General features: G+C 41.0%; 2 protein-coding genes across 2 annotated transcripts in view; both read right to left on the bottom strand.

Moving 5' to 3' along the window:
• The window catches only part of ALG14 (ALG14 UDP-N-acetylglucosaminyltransferase subunit), a 133,171-nt gene that overhangs the window by 38,451 nt on the left and 67,223 nt on the right, over window positions 1–27,497 (bottom strand). The window lies entirely within an intron of this gene.
• CNN3 (calponin 3) lies at window positions 1,060–27,151 on the bottom strand. Its single transcript, XM_081008798.1, has 7 exons — window positions 26,947–27,151; window positions 9,508–9,629; window positions 7,460–7,526; window positions 5,733–5,870; window positions 4,875–4,991; window positions 3,360–3,506; window positions 1,060–2,187 (listed from the first exon to the last, which is right to left on the bottom strand). Exons 1-7 carry the CDS (start codon window positions 27,001–27,003, stop codon window positions 1,840–1,842), a joined length of 996 nt encoding a protein of 331 aa, XP_080864924.1. The 5' UTR covers window positions 27,004–27,151; the 3' UTR covers window positions 1,060–1,839.

Below are 27,497 nucleotides of genomic sequence, written 5' to 3'. Positions count from 1 at the left end.
GCTTTGGCAATCCCACCTGCCATTGAACCCAATGTGTTTTTATTACACTTGATTTTGGCTTTTCATCCTATCCCTGGAATGTAGGCACAGCGTAAGTTGGGAGTCACCTGTATACAATGCACCCTGGATAACATCTACACTGTGAATAATCATGTCATAGATTAAGAAGCAGTGCTAGTTAGAGGGTCCCCTATGGTAAGGAGTAAGTTGTGGAATCATGTTATCTAGGAATTTTTGGTAATGTTCATATGATTAGGTTCCTTCCATTGCAGTCCTTTATGGAGAACATTATGCATGTCCTAAATTAACAAAACCATTGATGTCCTGAAGAACAATTGTATGCTGCAAAGGAGAATCAGTGATCAGTCAAGAAGGCAAGTCTTTAACAACAACGACCAAGAGGTTGGAAATATGTGCTGTATGCATTCCTTTTATTTTGGCATCCTTCAAGGGACAAAGCCTCATTAAATTAGGCATATCTATAGGCACTATCTGGGTAAGTAATTGTACTATTTCTATACTGTACTACTTCTATACTGTTCCTTTTTACATACAAGGGTATTTTATGATAAACTTATGTTCCATTACATCAAATGATGATCCCCAACTACTAGTAGTCTTGTTTGCTAAAAGAGTAGTCATTTTCTTTGTGTGCAGAGGGCAAGATGCAGCCTGACCCTCTACTGGTTTGCATATTAAGTTATGTGGCACACAACTCAGACAAGCCCTTATTTCCCAAAGAACATCTGCATAACAGGCCTTTTCCCCCTTTCTGAGCAAAACCACCTCTTTAAAGTCTCAAAAGCATACTGCTGGCTGCAAGTAAATTTTGCCTTGAATCTCTCTGGATTCTAAACTTTTGGCAATGAACTCTCTTTTACAAGTAAAAATTATAAGCAGCAAGGTAGAATCAACATGAGTGCATTATTTCCAATCGCCAGTGAATTGTTTTGTTGAAAAGGAAAGAATACGTTTTGGATAAGTTATAAACAAAGGGACAGTTGTAAATGTTTTCTGTAATTTGAATTTTGTATTTAATAACACAAGTTATCACATGCCTCCAAGAAAACAACATTTATTTATAAAAAATACAACAAGATCGGTTTATGATGAGAAATGTGGCAATAAATACAATTCAAAGAAAAGGCAATTCTACATGGATACATTATGGCACAGGAAATAAAAGTCAACGCACCATCAAAACATGGAGACTTCTGTGGGCTCAGAATTTATACAAGCTCCCTTTTTAAGCAAGTCAGCTCTTTTTCTATAAGCTTGGTCAATTTAGATATTGGAATGGAACACACACAATCACAAATGCACATTTATTATGTCTACTGTGAGTTTAGAGGTTAGCAAGCAAGTACTTATGAACAGACAGAAATCTTGCAGGTAATAAGCCACAACCTCAGTTTTTGTGGCATGGTCCACAATTAAGTCTTACAGTTTCCCACATAATGGAACTGTAAATAAAAACATTTTTAAAAAAGGAAAGGGCTGATATAGTATGTAAAATGCTCATTTCAGAACAAGGTTGTAAAAAAATGCATAGTTTTTATTATTAAAAGACTTGGCTGTATAAGAGAACTCCCCCTTTCACAGTATTCCTTTTTACTTCATATGCAGTTATTGTTATGCTGTAGACTGCAACTGTTACAGCACTAAAGGCAACTAGAGAAGGAAAGGGCAGAGAAAGGAAAAAGGAATGTTATGTAAGGCAATTATTTCCTTAGGTACATGAAGCATAATGTGTAAAGAAGACGGGTAACAATTCCACAAGGCTAGTTTCGTTCTTTACTGAATAAAATAATAAACTAATACTGAGCTTTTGAGGCAAATCTAATAATCAATGCCCTGGTCACTGTACTGACCGTGGTAATCTCTCTGATATTCATCTTGGTATTCGCCGTGATAGTCATCTGGATATTCTGCCTGATAATCGCTATCGCTGATTTCTGACCCATTAGTTCCTGTTCCTTGACTTCCATTATGAATGACAGGTTCTGTTGGTGCAGCACAATACTTTGGATCATATACTTGCCGTCCAAGCCCATAAACGCTCATCCCTTTCTGGGAAGCCACTTTGTTGGTGCCCATTTGTAGTGAAATAGTGGTGTTGTCCATGGGTTGTAATGTGAGCTTCTGGTCATAAATGTCTCGTCTTGTACCTGGTGCAAGCATCCCTGCCTAAAAACAAAGGGTTTAAAGCAGTTTGAACAGCATTGTGACTTTTAAAATAATAATGAGTGATGGCAGGAATGCACATGTGCATAACATTTTCTAGATACTAGCTACTCAGCATGGAAGTCTCCTAAGTGAGATTCAGCAAGCAACAGACTTCTCATCCCATCACAGAAATCAGAATAAAGCACATTATACTACGAGGAAGAAGCTATGGGTGCATGCTGAGCATCTTCACAATTTTGTATGTGTATTGCAAGGATGAAGAGCATCCTAAGTGATTATAAACTGGGTAAGGAATTTCACAGCCTCTTTGATTATTCTGAGCTGCAGGCTACATCTTACCCCAAAGCTATTTAACATCTATATGAAGCTGTTAGGAGCAATCATTAGGAATTTGAAGCACAATGTCACCAGTATGTTGATATCTATTGTGGGTTAGCAGGTCTCAAGTTCAGAAACTGGGTCATATTGCCTTTTCTGAATAGGGTTGCACTCCCCTTGAAGGAGCAAGTTTGTAGTTAGGAAGTACTCACTGAATTGTGTTTGTCAGCAACTGCAAAGCCCCCTTGCACAGCTTCTGTGCTATGTGTAAAGCAGACTGTGCTCCCACACATTAGCTGATGCACATCTTGACCAACCAGGATTTACCTCTGTGTAAGAGAGCTGGTTTCAGGGAACTCTCATGCACTGGAACCCAGCGCTAAACAGGGCTGACCTTGTACATCAGCTGATATGTGGGGTCCATCCAGTTTGATCTAGGTGTGAGAGAGCTCACTAGAAGAAACTCATGTACCTGAACCTGCCAAGCTTCAAAGAGGATTACATTGGACCAGCTGCCACAGTGAAGAAAAGCTTCCTTTTAGCAGCACCTTGCTGCCATAGATGCTCTGAAGTCTCAACTTTCAAAGTTATACCCACCAATCATAATTGGCCCTTTAGGAAGATCCTGGTAAGAATCTGGCCCACGTATCAAAAAAGGTTATTCTCTCCCCCCCCCCCCGCCCAATGCTACAGATTACATTATTCTAATGCACGCAAAAATGGTGTGGAAGCTGCAGCTAGTGCAAAATGCTGGTCTAGAAATATTTTAAAATAAATAAAATACCAAACAATGAAAGATAAAGTTTAGGACTGCAGAAACAAATATCTTAAATATGAAAGTAACTTTTGCTTACCTGACTAGCCCCTTTGTTAGTACCCATCTGCAGGCTTATTGTTGTCTGGTCAAATGGTTTATCAGTTTGCATCTTTGGATCATAGAGATGTCTCCTAGTCCCATAGGCAGTCATGCCTGCCTGGCTGGCACATTTATTGGTTCCCATCTATAAAGAGAATGAGGATCACTTGAAGAAAGGAGTTCTGATTGAGAACTACCATAAGTAAATGTACTATACTAGGCCAGTGTATTGAAGAATGTAACGTATATAAGTTGTGGTGGTGTGCTCAGTGCAGGGAGTTCCTGGTTCCCAGGGAATGTCCGTTTCCTTCAGATAGAAGGTGAGAGAAACAGAGAGGAGACCTTCAAATACACAGTAGGAGCGTCCTGCTCCTAGAGCTAACAGCTCTTCTGCAGAATGAAGTTCTTAGGGCAGGGTGTTGGAAATGATCCTTTAAGAGGGGACATGTTACTTAGTGACTTCCCCAACTTGTCTGAAGGTTGCAGACATCACATATTGTCTAAATAGTATGGGAGAGCAGTCATGGACACCAACAACCTTAGGAAATGTTTGTTAGGCATGTTGTAATCCAAGATCTCTGAGGAAAACAAAGGGTTTATTAGAGTAGTGTTAATCTATGTGTCAAAGTCAACTCAACTATATTAACTTCAAAGGAACAACAGAATGGGTGCCTTTATGCCTTGGTTTGGGCTCCTTGGAGGTGTATCCATTTGGTCCCTTTGGGAAGCAGAATGTTGCATTATATAAAACTTTGTTACCCTCATCTTATGTTCTTAAGATTTCAACTAAAAAGAAATATCTAATACAAAAAGTACTAAGATGATGTGTGACTGCAGAGAGGGTTATTCAAAGATTAGTTACAGAGAGCCAACCTGAAATCTTCACGGCTGTCTTCTACTCTACAAATTACATTGAGTGGTGTGGTAGAAATTGCCTCCATGTCCATGCCTACACCATACCAGTAACATGTGTAACTTCAGCTGTGTAATTACAGTGCCAATCCACCTGATTACATGAACAGAAGATTCACACGTTACTGAGTAGCACAGGAATAACAGAGGCAGTGTTAATCACGCTTTTCATGTTAACAGGTAAACCAGATCTATGATGGACCAAAATAGAGCAATTCTACTGTGACCTACCTTATTCTTCCTCATGTATGCTTCCTCATGTTGTTGCTGCTTACCTGGAGGGACAAAGTGATGGCGAGGTTGGAGCTATGCAGATGCACCAGAGGAAATGCCAGATTGGCTCTGCCAGGGCTTTGCCCCTCCAAGTAAGCAGCAGCAAGTGCCTCTTCCAGCAGGCTATTGCTGTGGCTCAAAGCCACTCCTGCTGTTTACTAAGCATAAATAATTGTCCATTACACCTTAAAAGGTTTTCCTGTGTATACTGATTTACAGCACAATCCCATGGATTCAGAAAGCAGCCCCATTGAGTTCAGTGTGGCTTGCTCCCAGGTATGTGTGTACAGGATCGCAGCCTTAGTGAACTTTCAACTTTTCTGCTTACCTGCAAACCAATCACACTTTGTCCAGCCTTCAGTTTTCCTGCATCAAAACTTCTTGCTTGCTTTTCTGCATATTTGACACCAATATCGATTGTAGTATGAAAGCCTTTGGTTTTTGCCTAGGAGGAGAATAGAATAACAGCATTTCTAATATACATTTTATACAGAAATACCATTCATATCACTTGCTTTTGGTTGTCCTTGATTTAATAATTCTGCGTTCAATTTTAAACCAATTAATGCAGGGGTCAGTAAACTTTTTCAGCAGGGGGCCAGTTCACTGTCCCTCAAGCCTTGTGGTGAGCCAGACTATATTTTGAAAAAAAATATGAACAAATTCCTGTGCCCCACAAATAACCCAGAGATGCATTTTAAATAAAAGGACACATTCTACTCATGTAAAAACACGCTGATTCCCGGACCATCCATGGGCTGGATTTAGAAGGCAACTGAGCCGGATCCAGCCCCCGGGCCTTAGTTTGCCTACCCATGAATTAATGGATCATTGATTGTACAGGTTCAAGAGCTACTTGGCAACAGAGGTGAAGGCATGGATAACATCCCACAACTTCTGCAGGCCAAGCTTCATATTTGGTTTTACCAAGAGTAATACAATATAGCTGCTAGACAAGTAAAGCCTCAATCCATGGAATTTCATGGCATACCTATTACATACATCCCATAGTTGAAGTATTGATCCTTTTAGATAGTAAATGTTGTAAGAATCCTAAAACACTTTCGATGCTTTATGACAAGGTACCGTGCTATAAAATGGTTAATTACAGTTAAGCTATGAAAATGCATGGAACTCACATAGATCAATGTAATGCACTGGACTGCATATGTCATTATGTACATACCAGACCTGCTAGTGCCACCAGTGATGTCTGAACCTGGGTCATATTTCCGTTTTCAAAGAGATCATTTGCTTCAAATATATCATGTGGTTTCATGCCATATTGTTGTATGGCCTTTATAAAATTTCCAATGTTCTCCAGCTGAAATTAAATAAATGCATGATGGTCTTAGTGATTGATGATATCATTGCATAAGGCAGAACTAAATACTGTATGGGAAAGTATGTAATAAACTTGGAAGATTTTTTAAAATAAAGAAAGCCACTTTATAATTGGTTTCAAGCAATTTGGGGTGGGGGCGCGCACTGGGGTTGCTTAAACCTTTACCTGACCTGTTCTCCACTCTAAAATTCTCCCTTTCATTCCTACTTCTCTTTTTAAAGTGGCTGTCAGGATTTTCTTACTCATGCTTGCATGTTTTTGTTTTTTGTTTTAATTCTATTCCCCGTTTCTCAAAGGAGACTCAAGATGGCTTAAACAATAATAACAACTGAATAAAACAATCTCTTTTAAAAATGCCATTGCACATTCAAACATTAATAATACCCAGTCTGTTTTAACAAATTTCAGCAGCACAAAAGTGAAATGGAACTCGGCCAGCATAAATTACAAAATTAACCAAAAGTTTATTTAAAGAGTCAGAGCTTCAACAGCTACCAGAAGCAGTATAGTGATAGGGCCTTACATTCAACATTCAGCAAGGCATTCAATATAGTAGGTGCCACAACATAAAATACCCTGTCCCTAGGTGACAGACACCAGCCCTGCTTCCTGAGGCTGAAGGATTTGGAGCACAGCCCAGATGACGATAAGGAGTGTGCAGAGAGAAACATGGAAGGAGGCAGTTCCTAAGGTGCCCAGGTACCAAGTGCCATTATGCACACAATGCGGAGATGGACTCATAGGTTCAAGATTGTTTTAAGCACTTGAAGAAGTTTCCTGCCTTTGAGCTATAAATGAAATCAGCAAAGAATATAGGCCGATAAAGATCTGATGGTTAGCACACACATTCTTAACTCCTTAATTTTGTTTTACTTTGTTCAGATCTGCCAAACTGGCAGGTCTAGTTTTATTCTAGTTTTCCTACTGTATGCCAGCAGTTGTTCAAATCCAGTTTTCAGTGAGAGACAAAGTTTCTCAAGAAGGCAAGTGTTCTACTATGACCTTTCCTGTCTCAGTATCTATTTTCAATTTCATTTTGTATTGCCCATTTATTCTTTCCTGATTTGTGCAATATGGGTAATTACATTTGTTCCTGTAGTTCTGTGGGTCATTTATTTGGAAAGCAAATACAATGGACCAGATTCCTTGGACAATTAATAATTTTAAAGTGTGTATAGCTGTAACGAGGGGGGGGGCAGAATAGAAGGGCATTTGCGAAGAGAAAAAGATTTCACCAAGCCTAACGAAGTTGTAATCAAACCTACCACTTCTCTAGTTTCTACAATAATTGTCTAGTTTCTTAACATTCTACTCCCATAATATAAATTACCAGGTTTGGTACTTTCAATGGTATTCTAATAGTAAAAAGAGAAGCTTATACTGTTTAATCATTAATGCTTGCAAGGTGAACAATTGCTATTTCCTCAAAAATAAATCTGTAAAGGTGAAGGTGTTGAGGGCCTCACTGTGACAATAACTGTCATTAAGCTTTCATTCATGCATTTCCTCTCTCCTTCGGAGAGAGAGACTATATTATTTGAATACAGTATTTAAATTAGTTTGTTTACCTGATGCCAGTTTAGTTTGGATTGATTGATTTTCTTTACTGATCCCGGGTGAAGTTTGTTGATAAGCCTGTAAAAAACAATCAAGTGAATAAACTTCTTTCTTTTCGCATAGCCACCACCAATTTGAATCTCCATATTACAGGACTACTAATGCACAGATAAAAACCAATATATAGCTGTACCTTGGAAGTTGAAGGGAATCCATTCTGGAAGTCTGTGCGACTTCCAAAACGTTCGAAAACCAAATTGCGGTTTCTGATTGGCTGCAGGAAGCTCCTGCAGCCAATCAGAAGCCGCGGAAGCCTCGTCAGACATTGGGCTTCCAAAAGAGCATTCATATACAGGACACATTCACTTCTGGGTTTGGCAGCCAAAACGTCCGAGTTCCAGGGCATTTGGGATCCAAGGTATGACTGCGTATTTTATTTGCACATACAGCTTATTTGTAAGGCAGTTTGCATAATAGGCATGCTGGTAAAGCCACTTTAGAAGGGATTTGAGCCACATATCTGAATGTCCTCCTTGGGGGGCGGGGAGGAAGAAAATGAGAATGTCAGGAAAAACATGCCATCCTGTGCGATGAATTTGTTACATTTTAAACACCTGTAAATTTTAAATACACTCATAAATGGAAATGAGTGATTCATTGGGGGGGGGGGGAGTGTGAGCGAGCAAACCCATTCACCCTTTCTGCCCTATCTCATTGCAATCTGTTGCTTTAAGCAGCTTTTCCCTTGGCTCACTTCTGGAGTTTGAGCTAGGCTGGTGGAAAATTGCTTGAAGCAGCTGAGCACAATGAAGTAAGGGAAGACAAAAAATGTTGTTTCTCGCTTCATGTGCTGCTTTTTGTATCAAGGGCAGATCTCTTTCTTAACATGTGAACAGGCCCTTAGAAACACGATTAGATAGGCTCAACAACTTTGGTTTCCATAAAAAGATCCAACAAGTTTGTGGGTGTCATGAATTTTACTTTTTGAAATATGGCAACCCTAGCAACACTTAGTAATTTTACTGGAAACAACAGGATGGGAGTGTTATTCTGCTTGGATCCTACTTGCAGGTTTCCACAGACATCTGGTTGGCCACCATAAGAACAGAATGCTCCACTAAATGGACAGTTGGCCTGATCCAACAGGCTCTTATGCTGATTTTAATTGCTCTTTGGCAGGGAAGGTTCTGGTGTATTATCCTATTCCCTTTTCAGTGTTGCTTAGAAGACACACTAGTGATACCAGTGCTATTTATTGTTTGTGTTTTGTTTTTTAAGAGGAAGAGAAAAGGCAGAGAGAAAGAGTTCCCAGATATAATGGACAACAGTGTTCTTTTATTTTTAAAAGTCATGTTGAAAATATTTTTGTAGGTGCAACTTTTATTTATTTATGCAAGGGCAGCTGCATCTTCCAACATTACCTGTTCTATACACCTGTTAAAAGATAGCAGCCCTGCCCTCTTTTGTGTATTGTAATGCTAAAAGAGAGAGAGAGAAGTGGGCATATCCAGGGAATGGCGAAACAGAACCCTGCCTGGGGTGCAAAATCACCCCCGAATGCTCCGACTTGAGGAAAGAGTTACTTGTGTGGGGTGACAGGCATGACAGGCAAATTCTCTGGATTGCAATTGCCTCAGAATAAACTGAGATGGGGGGAGGGTTAGGGGTGACAGAATGACTAGTGTTGCCACTGCTGTCTTCATGCTCACTACTGACAGGTGCTTTTAACTTCTCCCAACTTTTGCATGCAGCCCTCAAAGCCCCCTCTCCACAGGGGACCCAGCTAGACCCTGCCTGCCTGCCTCCCTGCTTGCCAGTTGAGATGGAGGGCTCAGCTGGTGGCTACTGCAGTAAAGTGATGGGGGTGGGCGGTGCTGATACAGTTCTCTACAAAGGGTGCAAGGGACCCTAGTACGTCTTTGGGTATATCTGGTAAAATAATAATGGGGGGAAATCACACTGTGTCCTAAAATTAAATGTGGATCTTATTTCTGAAAAAGTTGGCTACTGGCCTAGAAACTAAAGAGCTCTGCCTGAAATAAAACATGATGTGGCTTACTCGCACAGTATGATGCCATCCTTTAAACCCAGTTGAAAGTTGGCTCCAATGCTCATGCCAGTAACTTCTTCAATCCAGTTGCGGAGATCTTCCTCTATCTGTGGATCATATTTCAAAGCAATCTGCAATACAAAATAATGATCAATTCAACACTTTATCTGATTTTAATAATGCAAAATTCATATTTGATTAGACAAGGATATTTTATAAAAGCATCTGAAAATGGATCCAATGCTATCCCAGAAATCAGCGTCACTAATTAGCATAAAGTATTACAGTATTTATCATTCTAAACCCTCATGATAATTTTCAGCTGTTCAAATAAACCAAAGGGTTTTTTCTTTGGAAATCTCTTGTCTAATGTCTATTCTATTCATAAGCATACTCTGCTGATGCAAGTATTCACTGAAATTCTACATGACCTTCCTTGTATCTCATTCTGTTCACTTAGCAGACCACTTGCATCACAGCTGATTCATAACATATAAATTAACAGTTCAGCACTATAGCAACAGTAAACAGTAAAAAGAAAAAAATACATTCCAATACCTAATTTTAAAACCACTTTTGCATTATATTACCCCATTCCCATTCATTTATCATTTGGAAAAGTACAATGTTAGACACAAGGAGGGAAAGAAAGAAAATCTGGAGCAAATCTGAGTCAGAGAAAGCAGTTAGCAATGCAATCCAATGTATGTTTATTTGGAAATAAATTCCATTAAGTTCAGCAGGGCTTGCTCCCAATTATGTGTGCACAGGATTGCAGCATAAGGGTAAAAAAAGACTGTTCTTTCCACTTCTAGTTGTATATGTAGATACACCTCAAATTAAAGAAAAACCTAACGTACCAAACTCAAATCACAGATTTGTTACTCTTTAACATACTTTTGGGCAGTTAATAAGCAGAGTTGCTTGCTGATGAATAGTAAAAGAAAATTGCCCCCTCTAGTCCTCACACTGATTATTCTAAATTGGATTAGGAGAGGTAATATTTTACTCTTTTACTGATATTCCTGCTTAACAAGGAGTAAGATATGTATGTTCTCCAAGTCTCTCAGAATCTGTAGGCCGTGTGCCGAGCCAATATTTCACAGTAATACACAGTGTACTCTCTGCTTGTATGGTGTTGCTACGAAACACCCCAACATATGTGAAATGATGGATACAGCATCTAAGAAATGTGTTTACTTTTTGCATTCAGTTTTGAGACATCAATAAAAACAAACGTGGCTCTTGTTTCAATATCACCTTAATAAAACAACAACATTACAGTACAATCCCTACAGCCTTCCAAAGGCCACTGAAGCACCACTCTACTGGCAGGATGACACTTACACTATTGGAAACACCTTGGAGTGCCAGGAAAAACTTTTCTGGGTGTGGATGCCCCACCAACAATCCTCCACTGGTGCAGAGGGTCAAAATGGGGCATTCTGGGAGCGGCTATGGATTCACAGGATGCTAAGCCTTCTTCCCCTGACGTGCCTCCTACAAAGGTCTGAAGCTACAACAGCACTAAGACTGGTATAGTAATTTCCCCCTACTGAAGTCAATGGGCAGGAAAAACAATCTTGGGGGAGCTTTGCTGAGAAAGAGGGCCAATAAATATTTTAATTAATGATTTATTTATTTATTTTTTAATGGAGGGTTCATGTCTTAGGTGGAGCAAACCAACAGAGCTATGGATGTGGTGGTTCTTCTACATGGAAGCATAGATTCACTGCTTCTGCCGAGAACAACCTGCATATACAGAGCTCAATATCCGTTTGCCACCTATTAGGAACTTTCCACAACCTGCTCTCTACACATGCACAGATATGGGGGACACCACTGTTCTATCTATGGTATCTTTAATTAAATCCCAGACACAGTAATGCCCATCATCAAATGCAGTAATATTCACAATTGACACAGCATACAATCAGAAGGACACATATTGTTCTTTAACTTTAATTCTAATGGTTTAAATCAATGTTGTTAATCATCCATTTGTCTCAAGAGACAATCGGGTGCGCCTCCAGGGGTGAAGCCAAACTGCTGTGTTAGCAGCACCAAAGTGACCTCCCCTGGGGTGCAAGCCTGGGCAGTGTGTATGGCGGTCCTGGGCTGCTCAGATGACAAGACCCCAGCCCAACCCTTGGACTTGCTGATGTGGTCCAAAGGAAAGCAGAGCAATATGTTTGGCACCAGCCTGCCTGCAGGAGTTGCTGGAAGGAGGCATACAAGACGCCATCCAACCATCTTAGGGACTCCACTCTGGATTTGTATAGGGTTTACTCCTTAGCCTTTTCTTCTTCCAAAGGTATCTCGCAAAGTAGTGGAGGTTTAGGATCAGAGCTTTCCTTCCTACATGGGCTACCTTCCCAGGTTGATGAGCCTCATCTGCCCAATCAATAAATAATACTATATGTGTGTATAATATACAATTTGTTGCTTCTATGTTTGAGCTGAGACCCTTTTTAATAATTTAGAGAAAGTTAAAAGAGCATGTTATCACAAGAGGCTTTCAGAGAGAGGCATTCAGCTGTTGAACTGGAGAGCACGAAGGGTGAGTAATGTTTCTATCCAGACCATTTATTACCAAGGAATGTCATCAATTTTGTTGTTTCTGCCAAGTCATCATTTTTCAATCTTCATTTCTCAACCTTCCTGAACATTTGAAACATGATATTTCCATAGTGAGACAAGGAGTAAAATACTCAGTACCTTGAAATGCTTCTTTCCTCACTATGCTCCAATAGCCCTGTACTAGCCACATGACACGCTACCAAGAATGCCAAAAAAACATTTACTACACACATGCCGACAATGCTGTATTTGTATTACCCCACCCCGCCATTTCCTTCACACTATCACTGAACTAGGTAGTTTTTGGGCAGACCTGCAGTACTCATCTGTAAAGGCAAATAAGTCATTTGTAGCTCTAATAATAATTTCATCAGATTTTAATATTCTATCATGTCCAGTACTTGTGTAGTAATTGCTTCTGTGCTATAAGGTGTGTTGTTCACATGACATAAGGCTACTTGTATGATTCTGAAAGAACACATAATTGCTATTCTCTGAAAGATTACAGCATATTATATTATTTAAAATATAGGAAGTGTTCACAAACTATGTACCTATCATAAAAATCTTCCACTCACAATGTTACGGTTTCTAAAGCTCATGGCTGCACAGATGTGATTGACAAGCCACTTTCAGACTTTCTTCACACATGAAGACCTAAAAAAGTAGGGCTTGAAAATCACTTTCCTTGGCCTGTCATTGCCACATTCTACATACACCAATCTATGACCTTTGTACTTTGGACCAAAGGTCTGAAAAGGAACAACTATGTACATAAAGCTAGACACATGTAGGAGCTAAAAGCAGTTTCTACTCCTGCACAGTTAGGGTTTCCCATAACATGGATCACCAAAGCACATACAGCTGTATGTGCCCAGATGTTGCTTTTCAGATCTTAGAATCATAGATTCTAGTGCTATAAGGGACCTCAAGTGTCATCTAATCCAACCCCCTGCAATGCAAAAATTCTGCCCACAGCATTCCTGGGTAGACTTGCACCGCCAACCTTCTGGTTAATAGCCAGACACGCTGATCCACTGCATCACTGGAGGATGTCTTCCCCTTTATGGGTTAAATTCAAGGGCTGGGCCAGTAGGGTGAGCAACATTGCAGGCGAGGCCAAAAGGAACAGTCCCACTCACTCCTATGTATTCACTGTACACTGGGACAGTCTGAATAGGACTAAAGAATATAGGCAATTCTACTGGAATCTCAAGAATCCATTGGCCTGCCAGTAACTGGGAGCAAGAATTCAATGACCTGCATAGTTTACAATCTCCATTACCACCAAAGCCAAAAAAAATAAGTAAAAAAAGCAAAATAAGTTATGCATATAAGAAGTACAATATTTGTTCAATCTGTACAGTCTAGCTATTCTTCACATGGAATTTGTGCAGAATTTATTTTTAGCTCAGGCTACATGCAGCCTTGTTTATAGGACTGGGCTTTGAGAGAAAGCAGAGTTGGATGACTCTCTTCTGTTTCCTCCCGAAGCAAAGTTCTTAAACCAAAGGTACTATTTCTGGGTTAACGGAGTCTGTAACCTGAAGCGTCTTTAACCTGAGGTACCACTGTACTTTGCACTTACAATCATTCACTCTAACAATGAGCAGGTGCTCAGGTCATAGCTGTCAACTTTTCCCTTTTTTTAAGGGAAATTCCCTTATTCTGAATAGGATTCCTCACAAGAAAAGAGAAAAGTTGACAGCTATGGCTCAGGTATAGAAGCGTAGAAGTGCAAGACTGGAAATGGAGCCCTGAAACAGGTCTGCAAGTTGCAGAGCTGGAACTGGCATAGGCAGTGCTTTTATTTTTTCTTTAAAAAATGTTTAGGGGTACTCTCATTTTCCTACTCATATTGAAATACTGCCCCTCAATGAGGCCAAACTTAGATTCACAAAATGTTTAGGAGTATGCATACCCCTGTGTCCCCCCAGAAAAAAGCACTGGGCATAGGAACTAATCATATGTGGGAAAGTGAGATTTAATAAACAAGAATAAAGAATAAATTAAAAGTGCCTGAGGCTGTAATCCTAAAGTGGTGGTAGGGAACTGAAGTCAGATGAACTACTATTTAGCCAAGGTCCTGTGGGTTTCTTGCTAGCATGGGAGAAATGCTCTGGTATGTTTCCATGAATTCTGCATTTCTTTTTTCTTTCTTTCTTTTAAACATTATTTTCCTCCCATTTGGAAAAATGTTTTCCCATTGGGAATTTATTTTTTTAAATGCCCAATTTGGGCAATTCTCCTTTTTTGGCCCAACTAAAGTTGGACCTCCTATGCCAATTGGGCCAGGGTCTCATAAGTTTGCAGTGTCAGGGAGGGGGAATAAAATATATCCTATGGCACATGGGACATATAACTACAGCTGAAATGTAATTGAAGTCACTTCCTATTAATGTTATACATATAAAGACAAGCCTTTTGTTTTTCTAAACTCTTGCCAGCTCTTAAATTAGTTAATAGGAAAAATAGGTAGGTGATAAGGGTAATAACTGACATAACAATTAAAACAGTTATAATTACATTTATATATATTCATATTTAAATTTATTTTAAGGGGTGTTGCTGTTTGTTAACCATTCACTTTTTATAAAGTTTTCAAGAAGTATAGGTACAGACTTCATAAATTCAGGAACAGCTATGAGGTATTGTACAGAATCACTATAGTAAGACAAAACAACAAAACAACATTAACTGTATCCTGCTACATATCCAGAGGAAACTCAAACTGTCTCAGGAAGAGGATGTACAGAAGCAGTTATTACAACATCCAGTGTTCATTAGGAATAAGGTTAAGACTACAAATGTTTTGAAAATACAAATAATACCAAAGTTATTTTTTTTTGTCTCTGAAGGTTTCACATGATCTAGAAACGAAAGGATGTTTGGTTCAGACAAAATGCCAAACCAGTTAAAATAAGCCACAGTTTGTAAGCCAACAATTAGGTTGGCATGGTGCAAACTTACTGGTGGAGCCAAGCTGGTGCTCCTGCTGGTGGTCTGCACCACACTGACCTCCTCACACCTCTCCCCCCATTCATAAGCGGCAAGCAAGCAACCTGCCAGGAAGTTAGATTAAAGGCTTCACACTCACAAGTGAGGTGCTTCTGCACCAGACTATTATTATTTGATTTAATTGTTTTTAATTGTTTTATGCTGGGACCAACCAGATAGAAGGACAAATAGAAATTTTCAACTGAATAAATAAAATAGACAGGTAATATTGCTCAGGCTTCTAGTAATTCATTACCTAGTACATCATGTAAAATTAATCTCTGTTTTGGCAATGAATTGATCATAATCCTTTCCCTTTTCTGCTCTCAGCCTTATAGGAGCCACATTTATTCTGATTAGTGCTACAGATTCTTTAAAAAGCTACTGAATCTTATATTTTCAAAGACAGAAAGGGATCACTGCTTTTTGTAGAAATATGTTGTGGTACAATGTTATGATCTTGCACACTGCACATAAACTAACCTTACTAGTCTGCAAAGAGCATCAGTTAGAAACACAAATTAAGCAGTACATGGGTACCTCAGTTTAAGAACAGCCCTGTTTACAAACTATTCTGTTTACGAATTCCACAAAACCAGAAGTAGTGTTCTGGTTTGCGAACTTTGCCTCGGTCTAAGAACGGAATCCGAACAGTGGAAGGGCACTGGCAGTGGGAGGCCTCATTAAGGAAAGCGTTTTTGGTTTAAGAATGTTTTTGGTTTAAGAACGGACTTCTGGAACGGATTAAGTTCGTAAACCGAGGTACCACTATATATAAATGTCTTAAATGAAGTAACAGTGAAGTACTATTTGAAAATTAACATGTAGCAAGTAGGACATATACCATGTACCGTGCCAGCAACACAGGAATATAGGAAGCTGCCTTATACCAAGTCAGACATTGGGCTGTATCCAAATAAGTGCTATGTGAACATTCTGGCAGTACAGTGGAACCTTGGTTCTTGAACTTAATCCATTCCGGGAGTCTGCTCAACTCCCGAAACTTCGAAAACCAAGCTGCGGCTTCCAACTGGCTGCAAGAGCTTCCTGCACTCAATTGGAAGCTGCGGAAGCAGCGCTGGACGTTCAGCTTCCAAAAAACATTGACAAACTGGAACACTCACTTGCAGGTTTGCGGCATTCGGGAGCTGAGTTGTTCGGGAGCCAAGCTGTTTGGGAACCAAGGTACCACTGTACAAGGATTTCTGCTTGTGTAACAAAATGTACTCCCCCCCCCCCCATATGTTCAAATTATTCCCCTAACCTCTGGGGCAGATTGGTGGTGGTGCAGGGTACACACAGGCAGCGGTAGAAAGAAGACCTTTTGTGCTGTTGAGACACAGTAGTTGAACACCGCTCAATATTTTCTACATCTCCTGTCAGTGGCTGTTTACGGTTTCAGACAGAGGATGTTCCTAGCTCTACCTAGAGATGCTGTGGATTGAACCTGGGATATTCTGCCTGTAAAGAAGATGTTCTACAGTACCATTAATACATAGCCCTTGTTCATCTTCCTTTTTAAACATAAAGTGTTCCTTGAAACTCAAAAGCTATTTTGGAATATCTTTTTAGTCCTTGACATCACCAGTTGATAAACCATCCTTTACTTTAAGCAGTTCAGTGAACATGGTTCTCCCCCTCTTCATTTAATCTCCACAACAACTCTGTGAGATAGGTTAGGCTGGGAGGCAGTGACAGGCAAAAAGTCATTCAGTGAGCTCCATAGCCATGTGGGGATTTGAACCCTGGTCTCCCAGGTCCTAATCCACTAGCTGCTACGCCACTCCGATCTGTTAAGTTTTTCAGGTAAATAAGTGTAAATTACCGTACTGGTTTTGTCATCTACCTTTCAATTTCTTAGCCATCATACTACATTACTTAAAACTATTCCTCAGTTAGGTACACAGGGACCTTCTCAAAAATTTGTTGGAACATAGTGCTGTAATTAAACCCTGTTTCTGCTAGGCCAAAAGCCAAAAAAATGGAGAAACAGGTCAGATAAACTACTGTGTTGTGCACACAGTTGCAATTAAGTGTCTAGTGGTAGGTAATTAGTGTATTAACAGGTATCATAAATTACCTGATTTGCTTCAGATCTCATTACTCATTAATTGCTGTATTCTACATTCTACTCTAGCTGCTTATTCTTAAGAAGTTGGTCTGCCCTTATACAAATAACAAATGCTAAGAAGTGATTATACTCCATGTTTTTCTTTTCCATACTTTATAGTCCCTATTTAAATGCCTGTACACTAAACCCAAATATCTATACCATCTGAATTAGTAATATATCCCAGAGCAAATCATGAATAGCAGGGAGGGTCTGCACCATATCCTGGTCCAGTCTTTGTCTCTGTGCCAAGTTTTGCTCCTGGGAAAATGAAAGTCTTGTTACAAAGGTAGCAAGTATCCTGCAAAATCTATATAGACCTCTATATCTATGTGCAATTACCCCTGCATACATCAAACAACAGAACACATAAATTGTTTAACAGACGTAATGAGGCTGATACCCGAGAGGAGAAAACATTCATGCAATGTTGTGTTCCTGCTCTTTCCATAAATTTATTCAGAAGTAACATTGTACTGTGCTTTGATGTTATTGTCAATTGTTTCTGTTTTTTGCTGCCGTGACATATATGTATTGCACATAGACAAAGAGCAGTTCAAAGACAATGAGATGATGGACAAAACCAAGTACAACAAATTGATAGTAGCACAATCAAAGTTCCACTTGAGCAAGCTTTGCATACTCTCTTTAATAACAACAAATGTTTCAGTAATATTCTGGTGAAGTAACACATAAACAATAATTTTTTGTAGCAAACATGAAAAATCCCAGCAGATAACAACTTCATACTTGAATTTACTGATGTTTTTAAATGTGCAGTGTAATTTTGGCTACATTCTTGAAACCACCCACTCAAGAGAAATCTCAGTGGCTATTATAGAGCTATTCCAAATTTTCAGCAATACAGCCTTTTTCTTCTGAAAAGTAATGTTATTTTATAGCAAAGATGACTGGTGATGTTCATTACACTTAATCAGAAATCTCCTACACATTCTGAAACCTTGAACAAATTAAATAAAAACTGGGGTGATACTTCTCCAATTTAACAACATTCCTCTGATTGACCTCTTAATTCCACCTGTCTGATTAATGAGAGAAGGAAAACTGTTGCAAGTTACCTTCAAGACTTGGTGATACCACCGGCCCTCAAAGGGACCCCATTATTAATTCATCATTTAATGCATATATTAGACCTTTAGAAATGGTCATTGGGGGATTTGGTGCAAGGTGTCACAAGTACTCTGATCACACCCAGCTCTATTTCTCCTCTGCACTGGAATCAGTTGGAGCTGTGCAAGTGCTTAATCTGTGTTTGGAGGCAGTAAAGGGTTGGATTACCTTAAATGGCAGTGCTATAGATTAGTGCTTCCTGGGTCTGGGAATGAACAGTGTCTTCTGGATGGGGTTGGACTCTCCTTGAAGGATCAGGTACAGTCACAGGGCGGGGGCGGGGAAGAGAGATAGCTTGACTACAGTAATCCATACTCTGGAACCTTACTTTAATGTACTCTGCATGGAATTGCCCTTGCAGGTGGATTGTACACCACAGCTAGGAAAAAATACAGCCATGAGGGTGTTGGCTAGTGTACCTTTGAGATACTATCTAACACCAGTCCTTGAAGAACTGCACTGGGGCCTGTTTGCTACTGAGTGCAATTCAAGGTGATAGTTTTGATGTAAAGGTAAAGGGACCCCTGACCATCAGGTCCAGACGTGGATGACTCTGGGGTTGCGGCGCTCATCTCGCTTTATTGGCTGAGGGAGCCGGCATACAGCTTCCGGGTCATGTGGCCAGCATAACTAAGCCACTTCTGGCGAACCAGAGCAGCACATGAAAACACTGTTTACCTTCCCACCGGAGTGGTACCTGTTTATCTACTTGCACTTTGTGCTTTCGAACTGCTAGGTTGGCAGGAGCAGGGACCGAGCAACGGGAGCTCACCCCGTTGCAGGGATTTGAACTGCTGACCTTCTGATCAGCAAGCCCTAGACTCTGTGGTTTAACCCACAGTGCCACCCGCATCCCAAGTTTTGATGTACAAAGCCCTAAATAGCTTAGAACCCAGCTATCTGAAGGAGCACCTCCCACTGTCCTGTCCACACCATCATCAAATAAGGACCCAGCTTCTGAAGCACGTAATAAAGCCCCCTTGGTGGTGGAACAATCTTCTTCCTGAGGTTAGACTGGCACTAGCATAAACTAGTTTTTGGTGCTAGTTGAAAACATTTAATTTTCACTATGCCTTTCACTGTATCTGCCTATAGCTGGGGTGATGTGTACATTGAATTTTATATTGTAAACTGCTGCTGTTGGTTTAATTATGTTGTGGCCCATAATGAAGGGCAGGATAAACATTTTACAAATAAATAAAACAGGACAGCCTCTTGGACAGAGCATGATGCATAGGCATGAGACAAAGACAGGAATGGTTCATTAATATGTTTCTGTGGTAAAAGAAATGGACTGCTAGGAAAAAGGTAGGACATAATTTATTTGTTAATCATTGTAACACCTCCACTTAATTGCTATTTCTAGCACTAATAGCAATGTTTATTTCAGTTCTTGTTGACAAGCAAGACTATGACTTTGTAAGTAGCATTTTATCTAATATTTTATCTAATATTATCTAATACATCTCATCTTTTTGTGCATATTTTTGTGTATCTTTACTCTCTTCATGTTAGTAAGGAAATACAAGGTTTTTTGAGGGATTTTTATTCAGTATTAATTGTGAAATTGTTCTGCAATCTTTTATAAGGAAAATGATGGATAATTACATATTTATGTGTTGTATGAGTAATAATGTATTTGCATTTTTGTTTGTTTTCATAAGAACACTTTTTGTTGTGAACTGCTTTTGAGAGTAGTGTACACAGAAAAGCAGTATACAAATAAATTGACTTACTGAATTTGGCATTTGGTCCCATTTATAACAAAGCAGAAAACTTTAGTTATTAGCAGACAGATCTGTGAAAGTATCTACATAACAATTTGAGCTGATTCTCTATTACTCATAGTTGACTTCCAGGATACTTAAACATATGCATCCAGCTGGAATTTTGCACTCTCTTGGGATAGAAAGTAACTGAAGAAAACAGAGGTAGGAACTTCAGCAGGCAGTTAGCAAATGTTTAACTGCTTTTACCGGTCATCCTTATCATCAGCAGGCACCTTCTTTGACAAGTTTTAAACATCAGCTGAAAACTTTCCTATTCCGCCAGGCCTAAGCAGGCAATGAAGAGTACATCGCCGACAATGGTCTATTGATGTTTGTTTTCAATTTTTTTATTTTTAACTTCTTTAAATCTATTTATCATTTATTGTTTGGTTTATCAGATATTTTGTATTTCAGGAAACTTTGGGGCTCAGCTGAGCCTGTGGATTCCTCCTTATGTATGGGTGATGTAATTTTAGCTACAGAAGACCTGACACAGAGCTTGAAGATTGGAAATAGAGGAAATTATGATGATAATGCAGATGACTAAACAGATCTTAGAAGACTAGGCGGAATGGAAAAGACCAAATAAAATATCAGGACTATCTCAATGAACTAATAACAGCATTGTATTAATATCACACAGAATTTAAGAGACTGCAACCCAGATGTTTATTGTCCAAGAAGGTTCCTGATTAGTGATGGGTCATTATTCTTTGGGCCACACCAAAACACTTTTGACTAGGTTTTAACTCTAACATCTAAAATAATTTTTGGCTTTGAGTTCTACACACTGCCCTGACTATTACTTTAACATGCAAATTGCCTAATATTATCTAAATTGTTGCTATGCCATAAATTACCAATATCTGTTGAGCTTTTCTTTTGTGTCAGCTAGTTCAGATGAGTAAATCCTATATATGCTGTGGCCCTACTCAATCTGTGTGAATGCTAGGGCCAGTTATCATCAACCTTTTCAGACCCAGGGCCCATGTTTAACTCAAATATGCATTTGGGGAAGCATTTCTGAATCTTTTACCATATATTTGTATGATGGTAGTGCTCCTGTTACGACAAAACTTGGATCAGGCTGTGACCCATTAGTGGGTCTCAACCCAGCAGTTTAAGCCAAGTGCTAGGAAAAATTAGTATTCTGATATAGGCTTGCTCAACAATCATTGAAGAAGGGCTGGGATTGATTATATCTGAACTTCATTCTCTACTAAGGAGAAGTGGAAAGGAAAACCTTCCTTACTCCCACTTATCTTCACTGTATTTTCCTGTTTTCTCAAGAACCCTACTATGGAGGAAATCCTTTTGTCTATTTTTAAATAGCATGTGTCGGTATGATTGGTTCTGTCACCCAGGGAGGCAGCAGCAAAGAATATTCTAATCTTGTACTGTTTCAAGGGATGGGGAAGGAGAACTTATTTTGACTTTTCTCACCTTCTTCTCATCCCAGATTAGTATTATCATACGAACTACAAACCTTCATTGCCCTTATTTCTCAGGAACAGGATTACTACCAGATTCTAAGACAAATTTTGGAGCTAGGTGGTGGAAAATTTAGGCATATTTAAATAATAAAGAATAACCAAATGCGACAACCCATAGGGAAGAAACAGTGTGGCATTGTTCTTTTCATTTTGTGGTTTTATATTCTGATTTTATCCTGTCCACCACCCTGAGACCTGCAGGAATAGGGCTGTGTATAAATTATTCTTATTAAACATTGCCTAAAAAAGAAAATGTGAATACTTGCCTCATTGAAGTATGAACAGTAAGATGGAAAAAGGAAGCTAATTCTTACTCTGGGAGTAATAAATGATCAGTAGAAAGAAACAGAACTTTTATAACTTTAAATGCACCCACATCCACTTTAGCTAGTAAGCAAGAAAACTTCTGTTTAATACTTTGTCACCTTCTCTTCTGTCTTACTGTTTTCCGTCTTTTTCCTTATTCCTCATTTGGGAGAAGAAACAAGTTTATTGGCATAGGCATAGCCAGAGGGGGTGGGGGCAGCTGTCCCTCCCAATCAAGTAAATAAATAAAAATACTTAACTGACCAACTGCATCACAGATAGCTTGGTTCTCCCCCTACCCCACATTAATCTTGACTACATCAATGTTTCTTGATATTAGAAAAATATTTTAAATGAATCACAACTTTGTGATGTGATCAGACATATTACTTAACCAACATCAGCTCTGCAAGGTCCCAAAAATAGAAGTAAATAAAACAGAAATAAGAAATAAATTGAAGCATGTGTTGCCTCTCAGCTGTGTTTGATTAGTCCAAAGTAAATCCCAATATCTTCGTTTTAACAGCTTTCCAGGTTAAGTGTGCACAGGATTACAGCCTCAGTCTCTTATCTGTAAAAATGGGATCTATGAAGTTGTGAAACAGGATCAAGTTCTGCAGCAGCTTAAAAATGCTATGCAAATAGCTACAAGCTCTTTTAGGAACAGTTTCTGTTAAGTCATTGCAACTTTGTTATAACTAACTATAAATGCAGACTGGACATTGGAAGGCTTGAGTTAAAAGAAAGGCAAATGTCACATAGACTATAAGACTCCTTTATAAAAATAAGTTCCATTTTAAAATAAGAACCACAAAGTTGGAAAGGCACTCAAAGTTCATCTAGTCCAACCTTTGCTAATGCAGGAAATTAACTGCTACAATATCCCTGTTAGATGATCATCTGCCTTAAAAATTCCAATACTATAGAAAGTTCACCACCTTCCTAAGCAGCCTGCTCCAGTTTAGAACAGCTCATACTGTCAAGACTTCCTAAATCTAAGTCATGAGTTACTTTCTTGTAAAAGAGTATACAGAAATGTTGTACTCACACTGCCCATTAAGATCCCTATTAAAAGCCACCTATCAAGAGGAATAGCTTCTTTTTACAAAGCATCTGACAAGTTACTTTAGTGATAGATTAATAGAGTGCCATAACTAGTTTGGTGTGTACAAAGGGGCTTTGGACATGTTTCTCCAACAGCAGTTCCTCATGGCATATAGCAAACCGCTTTTTAATATGAGGTGGTATGGAGGTGAGCTGTACAAAGGGGGGAGAAGTCCAAAATTCTACTGAGCCTAGCTTGTGCTCCAAGATTCTAGAAGATATTAATTATAACAGCACTGTAGTTAAAATTATATAGAATTGTTTTAATTAAATAGCCTGCTGAAGAAACTAAGTTAGTAACAGAATAGCACAGAATATGCAGAATGAAAAGGAAAGGGGCTCTGGCCTACCTAGCCCATGCCCTCTTAACCTTCATCACCTTAGCCAGTCACTCTGGAAAAGACAACGGAGAGACGTATGCCATAAAAGTTTTATATTTATTTTGTTAGTTACCCTGCCTTTTTCTGTTGAAAAATAATTATGTGCATCTCTGGAAAACACTTCTATAAGTTTACCTATAATAGACTAATACTTGCTATATTTCTGTAGTTCAGAACCTTTAAAACTCTTTAACAAAAACTTAAAATAGCACACCTTCTTGGATATCAGGAATCAGGTGTCTTTCATTGGTAACAAATGCCCTACAAAACTCCTGGTTTTCTTTCCAGTGGTTGCCAATAAGTAAATAAATAAAACGGAGCCAAATTATTCCACAACAGTAAGTCAGTAACTCAGACTGTAATAAAATCTGAAATAGTTGCACTAATTGTTTAGTACAACTATTCTGGTTATGGCTGCATAAATCAGGCATATGAACAGCTATATTAAAAATGAACTGCTTTCTCCACTTATGCTGTCAAGGAGTGCAGTGTGCAAGAAATTATTGCTCAAATATATCCTGCTCACATCTATCAATATTGCAAAGTTTGATGTCTGTTCCAAATGACATCACAAAATTCAGCACAAACCTGTAGCACCACATTTAGAATGCAATCCTAAACTGCATTCTAAACCCTATTTAATAAACCCTATTAAATCAATGGGATTTAGGCTGCATTCCTATACCTACTTACTTAGGAGTAATAGTCACTGAACTCAATAGGACTTACTTCTGAGAAAAAATATATAGAACTGGGCTGTTCCTTACAAATAAACATGCATCAGATCAAGATATATGGGACTGGGATGCATACCAGAACAAACATTCAGCTAAAGTATGTGAAACTGTCTTGGAGCACAAAAATAAGTGCATAGGAGTCATTCAGAGCTGAAATATTCAGCTACTGCTACATTCAATTATTTCCATGTATGAAATGTTCCCTTATTACAGTGCTGTTTTAGTGTACAGATGAGGTGCCACTATAACACACTTTCAAGATGAAGAGGAGCCTTGGAATATTTTATTTCCCAGGGGAGTTAATGGAAACTAAACCCCAAGCCGCAGTAGCTTCCTTTGTGTGTATCTTCCCCCACTCCTCCCCACCACTTTGGACTTGAGTGCAGCAGTGTGGAGACAATGAGCATTCTGTGCACAACGCCCACACGGATTGGCTGGGCTCCCCCCAATACCCCATGATGTAATGTGTTTGGAATGTGCCGGGACTTTGAGCTGGAAGGGGGGGCAGGGGTGGCATTTCTCATCTGTTTCCCAGACCAAGTGGGTTCAGTAAATTAACATGATGGACCTGGTGTGCATTTGCCGAATCTCACTACCTTCCTCATACTTCTGTTTAGCATGAAATGGATTTTTTTTAAAGCCTGAGAACCACCATTCCCATCTTAGTACATCACTGTGTTTGGGAAAATATGACTGCATACAAGAGTGTACAGGAAATGTGTAGGTGAGGAGATAGTATCAAATATAGGTGCTGAGGGGTGCTAAAAGACTAGCCTAACAGAGGTGTGGATGGGAACACTATACATCAGGGGCAACCAAGGCAGAATTCAGAGAAAGCTGCAACTGTGTCCCATTCCCATTTTGTTTTAATCATCCTTTCTCCACAAACAACAAGTCCATACCTTCACAGCAAACGTCATCCTTGGTGGCATTTTAATCTGACAACTGCCAGTGTTTTAAAAGTGACCTCCATTTCAGAAATCAATCTGCCCTCTGTCTTCGGTACTGGTCTTTTAAATGCTGTTATAGGGATTGGTTAACAAAAACAACAACCTAAAAGTACAAACTTCCTCGCCCTAGCCGCCCAGTCCTGTTTTGAGAGGAGAGCTCTGCGTCCACACACTTGTTAAGGGGCAATCAGAAGAAGTAACCCAGGGAGGGAGGCAGGGAGACCGGGAGAGTGCGTGCACCAGCCATCCCCTTAGCACACCATCCTGCCTGGCGCTCGCTAGCTCTAGACTGGAGCCACGTAGGCTGGGATCACCTCGCGCTCCCCCTGCTGCTGCTGCCGCCATCTCCCGAGCCTGGGTGGGTCCCGCAAGCCGGGGCGTGCGGGCTCCTAGCGAAACGAGGAGGTGGAAATCTTTTAAGGCAGCAGGAGCAGCAGCAGCAGCAGTTCGACACTCGTGTATCCCCCCCCCCACCGCACGTCAGAAGGCGCAGTCACGAGCGCAGAACTGCGCGTCCCGAAGCCACCACAAACCAGCGTTCCTCTTTGTTTGTTTCGCCATCCAGCCCCCCCCCCCCGCGCTCCCGCAACCCCTCCTCCTCCCTTCGCTTTTCTCTTCATTAGACCCGAGCTTGTCCCGCCGCAGTGATTTGCCAAGGAGGAGCGGCTGGGCTGGCTGGCTGGCTGGCTTTCGCCTCGGCCTCTGCAGCTGGGAGAGAAAGAAACAAAGTCTCTCTCTCTCTCTCCCTCTCAAGTCTCTCTCCCGCACACACACCCCTTGGGCCTTCTTCCCTCTTAAGCGCGAGGAAGGAAGAAAGAAAAATTATACACGAAACTTTCCCACACGCGAAAAGAAATATGTACCCTCCCCGCCTGCGCGCGAAGTTAAAGGGAGGGAGTGCGGGCCATCATCATTCCCCATCCAAGAGGGAGGCGAAGCCAGACACTTCTCCCCGCGACCGAAAGGAGCGAGGGATGAAGGGAAGCGGCGGCGCCTCACAGTCGGTGTCTCCGCAGGCAGGAGGGGAGTGCGAAGCCTCCCTCTCGTCTCGTGTCCCCACCCCACAAAACCCCAGGAAAATAAAATGGGGACGGGGCGTGTGGGTAAAGCCGGGGGACTCTCCCGTCAAGGAAGGGAGCTCAGGGTCCACGGGGGCTTCGGCTTCCCCGCCCCCCCCCCCGCCGCTTTTGTCTCTCTAGCGATTTCTTTCGCGATAAATGCGCGGTTGGAAGCGAAGGGCTTTGTTTCTAACCCATTAAAAATAAATAAATAAAATAAAATGGGGTAAATGGGGTGCGGTGCCGGGAGTGCCAGCCTGTGATTTACCTCACACGTACATCCGAGGACAAGGGGGTCACACGTCGTCTTCTGAGGGGAGTGGGGGGGAGAATGGTGGTCTCGGTGAGGGGGAAAGTGGGGGCTCCTTCCAGTCCTCCTGCCGAGAAGCAAGGGGGAGGGGGCTCACTCGTCCTACACAGCCGGAGTTTGGGGTGAGATGGGGGCTTCGTTTCGCTCGTGCCCCACAGTAAACGAACTCCCCCCTCTTACACACACGGTTTTTAAACCACAAGGCTGAGGTAACCTTCGCCTTTCACGCGCCCCCCCTCCCACCTAATCCCGTGCATAGTGAGGTGATGATGGAGCAGGCAAGGGAAACGAAAAACGTCCGAAATAGGCAGTTGGGAGTTTGGTTTTTCTCCCTCCCCCCCCCCTCGCCCGAAAAGTTGTGCGTTTGGGGGGGGCGTCTGTTCCCCTGACCCTGAGGAGAGCGAAACCATTCTCTCCCCTCAGGAAAAAAGGGGGCTTGTCGCCCGCGCGTCCCTCCCGGTCCACGAACAAAAGCCGAAGGAGGCGCTGGGATAACCACCATCTTCTTCCCCGCGAGCCCTACCTTGTTCTTGACCTCGGCCGAGAGCCCATACGAGGGGCCCTTGTTGAAGTGGGTCATGGCGGCGGGTCGGTGTCCGTGTGCCTTACGCCTTGTGGCGCCAGAGGTGGTAACGCTCTGGCTTGCCTATGCTGCTGCTGCTGCTTGCCTTCCTGCGCTCGACTGGGCGGCTTTCTGGGTGCTGCCTGAGCTCGGAGAGAGCGAGGGCGGGCCGGGCTCGTAGGGGGAGAGGGAAGGAGGAAGGGAGGGACGTGGGCCAGGCTGCCTGACAGGGGAGCCCCGACGCGGAGCTGCCGGCTGCAGAAAGTTCTAGTCCCTCCCTTGTCCGAAAGGGCGGCCTCCGCCGAAACATCCATTTCCCTTCACAGGAGCTGAGGCGGCGAAACGGCCTGGGGGGGGGGAATTATAACGCCCCTCAGCTTCTCATCGGGGCTCGTACCACACAACAACGCCCCAGGGCAAACTCTTATCCCCTGGTAGATCAGACTCCAATAGAAACTACTCTGGTTTATACACGGAATAAACTCCATGCAACTAAACCCATAAAATAAAAT

The sequence above is a fragment of the Podarcis pityusensis genome, assembly GCF_964106645.2.
Source record: "Podarcis pityusensis genome assembly, chromosome: 6".
Classification (NCBI taxonomy): domain Eukaryota; kingdom Metazoa; phylum Chordata; class Lepidosauria; order Squamata; family Lacertidae; genus Podarcis; species Podarcis pityusensis.
Note: the sequence above shows the minus strand (reverse complement) of the source record. Positions and strands in the feature narration are given on the sequence as shown.